Consider the following 7,197-nt stretch of genomic DNA (forward strand, 5'->3'; position numbering starts at 1 on the left):
GCCTTGAGGTACTAGGCTCCGCCGCGCCCCGCAGGGCTCATAACCTGACAAAGGACGATCGCGAGTATAGCTGAGAAGTCTATAAGAGCGCGAACTCACCGGGCAGTTAGTGTTGAAGGTTGAGTTAGTAGCTTGGTAGCTGGTAGGCTGACGATGGTAGTCGTTCGGTGGAGAGAGAAGACTTAGATGATATTCATGGTAGCGACTGTATATATATGACAGGAGCGTGTGAAGTCACTACCGTATTCGTAACTACTGTGCAGTCCAAGTCCCACGGTAATGCAGGACGGCTACGTAAGCAGAACGTGGCCCTATGCGATGAACGCGGAGCCACACGAGTGCGTAAGCGCTTATGGTACCGCTAGGATACTAAGCGCCTTGAATAGACGTATGAAGGCGGTGTTTACTTGTAGACCTCTAGGAGGAACATCGCCGTACAGGAGGCTTCTGGATGAACCAATAAAGCCGTAAAGGGTCGAATACTAGACGTAAATCTGACAAATGAAACCCGCCTCTTCATCAGATGATGCCTCTTGATGAGCTTGGACCCAGGTATATGTCTACAACCGCGTGGAGACTCGCACAGCCGGATATGCGGCGCACGTCCCAGATGCCTTCTCAGATAGGGGATCGTGCATTACAATGCAGCGCGTTTCTGGGATCACGGTCGATGCTGAATCTGGCCGGGAAAGAGGCACAGCGCCGGCAAGGTCAGCAGACTGCAGCGGTGCTGCACTGGTTATGCGACATGTCTCTCCACGAGGACGGAATCCCAGGTCTTGTCAGAGGAGGAAAAATTCGCCGCTGCTTCTGTGATGGACTTCAATTTTGCGAGAGCTGCGGAGCTGCAAGCAAACACGTTACGTGTGAGTCGCTGCCGTCAAGCTATGTAGCCCCTTACTTCGCCTTTCCCTATCCTGCTCGGAGATGACCACCTGTCTCCCAGACGCCACTGAAGTTTCTGATTCCAGTGTTGAGTCTGATGCTCGCAGTCAGCGTCAGTATATAACAACACAGGTTCTCATACAATACGTTGAGGGCCAGGATAAGTGACACTGTGATGTCTGCAAGATACGTATAAATTGGCCCTTGTTCGCTGAAGAGCCAAGATCATATTCCGTTGTTTGGCAATCTACAATCGTGATGGTAAGCGGTGATAAAAGCTCACGAGGGTATTTCCGCTCATCCCGGACTAACACCTTCCGTCAACCTTTAGGGAAACGACCTGAACACGCGTACTAGCACACCTAATTTGTTTGTATCAATCTCCCATTCCGATGCGAAGACTCAGAATGGTGGTGAGTGGTGCTTCAGCTTCAACCCACGATTGTGTTCGAAAAGGTAGCACTCCAGCTAATCACCGTGCTCAGATAACGCTGTATTTGGCTCGCCGCCAGCTGGTCCCCAATCCGACTCGCGAAACCCTCTTATTCTCCCTGAGACCTACTCGCAGAAGCCTTCTGGTTCGTCAGACAAGGCGTCAGAAGAGTCAAAGCATGCATCCTATGAGGTCCGCCATGGCCTTTCTGGTTTTGGTCCCAGGAACGCCATGCTATTCAAAGGCGTGGTCTTGAACGTCCTGGCGGAGCGCGAAAATCTCAAGAAAATTGGGTTGAATCTGAAGTTCGACGTTTTCGAGATGCAGTCAGAGGCCAACGTTGGCACAGGCAACGCCTTCCAGGTTGACTTCGACGCCGCAATGAACACCGGAATTCCAGGGCGTGTCCCGTCGGTCATCTGGGACAAGATCCCCTCCGAGTATCAGTACATTGTGCCTGCCGCTGGTGATCTGGCCAGCTTCGCTGCCGAGGCGTTGGCATCGACTGCGGATATGCACCGAGAAGAGCTTCGCAACCGTAACCTCGTCGCATATGATCTCTTCGTCAAGTCACTCCATGGGGGTAAAACCGTTGACGTCTCCACACCATGCACTACTCGTGGTAAGGTTGGAGATATCCAGCACGATTCCATCCAGAAGGTCCTCAAGTTTGTGGAAGACAATGTCCCCGAGATCAAGATCGAGTTCCACTATAGCCACACCGTCGTCGATGCTGATTTTTCTACCCCAACCAAGCCCAAGCTGATCGTACGCAAAGATGGCGGCGGCGGAGATGGCATCCATGAGTACGAGTTCGATTTTGTTCACTTTGCTCATGGGACAACCTGGAAAGATCCTGTTTCAAACCCGGGCGTCGTTCAGAACGCCTTCTCCGGGACCCCCAACTCTGCGTCTGTCCGCCGGTTCCTCTCTGACAAAGGGCTCCTCAGCGGAGACAAGATCAGGTCTGATGCCCAGCCGAGCCTGTGTATCACCGTCATGTCCTTGTCGGCCTACGACTTCATTCCCATCATCCTGCGGTACACGAATATGATTTGTTTTAGCCACTCGAAGAATTGCTATGAAATAGACAGCGTTGCAGCGGAGCAATACCAGGGTCTGTTCACATTCATCAGCCGCACAAGGGGAAAAACCGCTCCCCCTCGCCACCACTTCAGTCATCAATGGCCTGGCAGAAAGCTCTCTCACAATGGGACGTTTGTAGACACAAATCAAGTGCATGCCATGTTCCTGAAGAAAGATTTCGACTGGCTCTCTTTTTCTCGCCCTCTTCTCTATCACGGCGTTGCTTACGAGCGTCATACCACCCCTCGGAAAATCAACATTTTGGACTGCAAGATGACAACTGCGGCGCGAACGGCAGCCTACCACGCTCAGACAGCCCTACATAGGATTGGCGAGGTAACGGAGATCGGTCTCATTCGTGCAGGATATCATGCAATATTCGAGGGCTTTGGCTTCGAGAATAACCCCGATGACGCTCATGCAAAGTTTGTCGACAGAGCCCCCCTTTCACGCAAGGGCCGCGAGGGCTGGCTGGTGCGCCGTTCCGCTTTGTTTGACGTCACGCATCCCGACTTTGTGAAGGACCAGTCAAACAGAGAGTTCTTCCGCAATGTGGAAGAGCTGATTTTGTCCTTCTCAGCCTCGCCAGTTGCCGTGCAGGACCTTATTTCCCAGCTCTTCTCTCTTGGTGTTGCCACCCACGTCGTAGGCGAATGCAGCGATATCGAGTATGATAATGAGCACCAAAAAATTGCTCTTAACATCACGTTAGACGGGGGTGGCATTAAGAGACGTCATTTCGATGCAATGTTCGCGTCCAAGACAATCACGAGCCACGCCGACATCCTCTTACAAGCTATCAAAAGCAAAGCGATGGAGGCCACCGAGTTGAAGGGGGCTGAAGCGAAGGTCAAGTTGTTCTCCGAGGGGGTTCTCGAATATGCTAAGGGCAGGTTCCTCCAAACTGTCGACAGAACCCTCATTCATGCCACAGACGCTGGCTTGGGTGGCCACGGTGATGATGCCAAAGGATATAGGGTGGGCATGCAGTGGACGGACACCCACGATCTCGCTTCTAGCGCCAATTGGGCCGCCACCGCATCCCGCACGCTCGTTCTTCTCAGCGCGATGAAGGCCGACGGAATGAAGGCCGGCTACGACAGTTCTCCGGTCCAGGACCTCATGAAGATCTACGAAGACTCGCTTCCGACCGACAAGGCGTTCGAAGAGGAGGCAGCCTCCTTTGAGCAGGACTGGCTCGAGCTTGTCAAGAAGAAGGGCTTCCTCGACACCTGTGAGCACTTCGCGAAGGACGCGGACGACTACTGCGATCTTGCTGGCAATGCGTTCGACCACGACTCCCGCCAGAAGTGCCTTTCCCGCCTTGCTGAGCGACACCATTCGCACTGCATATTGGAGGGCGTGTACGCGTACGACCTCAAGCGGCGGAACGAAGCAGGGGTGTACAATCCCGTCAACAAGAAGCAGTTCTTCAGACGCTTCGTCGACTTCACGTCCGGCGAACTTGAGCGCTGCTGGAACAACTGGTGGGACTCTAAGTTCCTGGAGACTGCAGCAGATGTCACGGCATGAAGGGAGCATCCCATTCGTCCTTCTGTTTCTATCAGTAACGTTGCGTTAGCGTGACGGCATCGTGGGGTAGAGTGCTTTTTCGAAACGAGGGTGCATACTCTCCAATGAATACTAAAGTTCATCTGTCCTAGTAGTCTTGACAGCCTTGCTCGTGTGAGCTTATCTCTTTTTCGGAGGTCCTATGAAGGTATTTTGGTAACGCACTTGTAGACTGTAAATTGTCCACATGGGCATGGCCAATGAGAGCGTTAGGAGCGCGCAAAGGCCAGCTTGAAATTTCGCTTGCGATTGAAGTTCAAACTCAGACCGAATTCAGATTCAGATCTTTACGCTCCGCGATCCTTCTGCTCAGTCCTCAAACTGTCTCGAGTATTTGCTCGGACAGTGCGGCTAATAAACGGCTGGCAGTAACAAAATCTCAGACCTCCATCAACGAATCCTCCATATTCGGGGTAGTGCGTGGACCAACAACTTGGAAGGGTTAGTGATCGAGAAAGCCCCCAAAAGTACGTAAACTTGAAGAAATTTTGCGCTCTACTACGAGCTTGGCTGCCTCGCATACGTGTTCATGTGCATGCCCAGAAGTCTATGGAGACTCACGTTTGAAGAGGTGAGCTACTCTATTATATGTATTTAAGCTGTCTTCAGCTGCCTTCTTCAACCTCAGCCGAACGACGCAGGGCACTGGCAGCACAAGCTTTCATTCCGACGTGTTATGCGTAAATCAGATTGGCTCGTTCTCCAGAAGTATGTCCCCCGTGTTCACGTCTTGCGCACAGACACGTCGACTATGCACATTATCGTAGATGTCGGCGTGCTTAGTGCAGTGAGCTGCTACTGCGGCCCCACCCTTCTACCAAACATACAGCGTATGTATGTTGGAGACGAAGACTACCCCTATCTCGCGCCATTGCTACATGACATCGTGTTTTTTCCGCGGTTATTTCTAGGAACCCGGCTCACTGTGCTTAGTCTATATGGGCTTGAGTCGAAGGCATCCCCCATTTTGACAGTCGCGGCTGACGCATGTCCGTTGCTCAAGGACATCCATCTTACATTCCACGGTGATATCAAAGATGAAATCATAGAGATTACTGAGGTTATCGCCTGCAGGCTGAAGAAACTCGAGTCAATTCATCTTGATCTTCCGGACGACTTCACAGTGTCCGTCCCACAGATCCTGTCGGTACTATCACCGCTCTCAGCGCTATCGAAGTTAAGCCTCAAGTGGCGCGTCCCCTCTCAAAATCTGCGCTCTACCTCACCAAGCACCTGCGGGACTGCCATTAGGCTTCCCGCCCTCCGCTACCTTCTCATACAAACCCAACCCCTTCAAGTCATGCACGTGATGAATGCACTGCAAGATCTTACAAGCCTCAATTGCTTGTCAGTGATATTCAACGATGTGCACGCTGATACAGCCGTCCCCGAGGCCATTGCCGCCATAGCCGAGACTCTGGTCGATACTAGCGCACCCGTCCACGATATAGAACTCTTGTTCCCCGATTCAGACAATACCAGCTTGCTTCCCTTTGACGTATTCCGCCCGTTGCTTCGTCTCCACAACTTGACATGTTTCAGTGTGGGAGAATGCCCACATCCCGCATGGGATGACTCCATTCTGGAGCAGCTAGCGCGATCGTTCCCGAACTTTACCCACCTCAACCTACTCTGGCTTCGCTCGCCATACGTCGACATGGGAGACGTAACGGACACCAATATCACGCTCCGTGGACTCGCTTCGCTGCTTCTCCACTGTCCAAAGCTTCAGATGCTTGGCCTCGCCGTTGACGTGACCAGCTCCGAAGACCTGGATGACGAAGACTCCGACGTCAGCCGCGTATGCCACACCCAGCTGACCTACTGGCAGGTGTACAACTCTGTGATCGAGGATGACGACGACGTCGACCTTGCCGCACAGACGCTTGCTCGCATTGCACCCAACATCGCGTCCTTCGTGCCGCTGGCAATCGACCAGGCTTGGCATCTAGGCGATCACGCAGCTGTGAAGGACAGCGCCAGGCAGTGGGACAGGATTGCGGAGCAGCTCGCGTGGTGTAACGCAGCTCGCGAGCATTATCTCGCCTACGCGCCCAACGCTAGCCGTTAGCGAATTCCGGATTGGAGCATCCCCGAGAGTGGCCGCCCACAAGAACATGTGCGTGGTATGATATCTATCACAATAGTCTCTTAATATACGAGTACGGCAGGCAATCATTAATGAAGCTCCGCTAGAACTACCAGCAAACGACGAATACAAGATGAGAACATTGAAGGATGAAATTCAGATCGTCGGGTAACTGTTGTTTTCCGTGTCGCTGATAGCTATGTTCACATGCAATCAATGAAAGAGGAAACACGGAGGAAAGCTGAGGACGAATTTTTCCGAACGAAAGCTGAGGAAACACGAAAGAAAAAGGGCGAGCGAACGAAAGAGGAGGTAGGGAAGAACGAAGATAAAGGAAGGAAGAGCACGAAAGGAAGAAAGCCAAGAACGTGACGAAGAACGAAGAGGCTGACGACATCCACCCGGGCACGTAACGGGACCCTTCCCTCGTACTACGCCTTTTTTCCATTCCACTTTTCTTCACGTTTCGACATGATGTATAGCGAGCCTCTTGAACGAACCTTTTGTCTTTCTGCGCCTTTACATTTGTCTTTTTCTAACTTGCTGATCCACGACGCCCCCGGGCCGGTTCTGTGTGCCTTTTCCACACGTCTTCGCAATTTGTTACTCATAAGAGGACTGTAACCTAGAGGAACAGAAGCACGTGTCCGTGTACTATGTAGTGATGATGTTCGACATCATACACGTACGACATAGTGTTTTACTTTGCATCTTTTATGCAGTGATGGTCTGTTGCGCTACCGTTACTACCACCTGCGGTTCCTCGTGTGCTTGCCGTTAGTGATTAAATACGTCGTTCAACAGTGTCAGTGCAAGAGCCGAATGGATGATCGAGCTGCAAGAGCGCAGCCGCGAGTCACTTCGCGGACACATAGGGAATCATCGGCTGATTGTATAGTGACTCAGATGCTAAAGATAAACTAACATTTTGAGAACCTTTGATTTTACCATCATCAACTTCAACAAAGTATAAATCTTTATCAATTGATTGGAAATCCACTTTAATTCCTTCTTTAGCTGCTAAGGTTGTCAAGTCATCACCTTCGTTTGCTTCGAAACCGACTAATTTTTTTTTTCAACTTTGCAGTCGTACTCACAAGGCGGAACGGTTATCGTGTTAACATCGCTACCA

General features: G+C 51.6%; 2 protein-coding genes across 2 annotated transcripts; both read left to right on the forward strand.

The window, feature by feature from the left end:
- Positions 1 to 1,549: 1,549 nt before the first annotated feature.
- Positions 1,550 to 3,937, forward strand: CONPUDRAFT_155259 (uncharacterized protein; the record flags this gene model as incomplete). The annotated part of the gene is made up of 1 exon (XM_007772006.1): positions 1,550 to 3,937. One exon carries the CDS (start codon positions 1,550 to 1,552, stop codon positions 3,935 to 3,937), a length of 2,388 nt encoding a protein of 795 aa, XP_007770196.1.
- Positions 3,938 to 4,652: 715 nt separating this feature from the next.
- Positions 4,653 to 6,047, forward strand: CONPUDRAFT_144988 (uncharacterized protein; the record flags this gene model as incomplete). Its single annotated transcript, XM_007772007.1, has 1 exon — positions 4,653 to 6,047. One exon carries the CDS (start codon positions 4,653 to 4,655, stop codon positions 6,045 to 6,047), a length of 1,395 nt encoding a protein of 464 aa, XP_007770197.1.
- Between the last annotated feature and the right edge of the window lie 1,150 nt (positions 6,048 to 7,197).

Source organism: Coniophora puteana (genome assembly GCF_000271625.1).
Source record: "Coniophora puteana RWD-64-598 SS2 unplaced genomic scaffold CONPUscaffold_8, whole genome shotgun sequence".
Classification (NCBI taxonomy): Eukaryota; Fungi; Basidiomycota; class Agaricomycetes; order Boletales; family Coniophoraceae; genus Coniophora; species Coniophora puteana.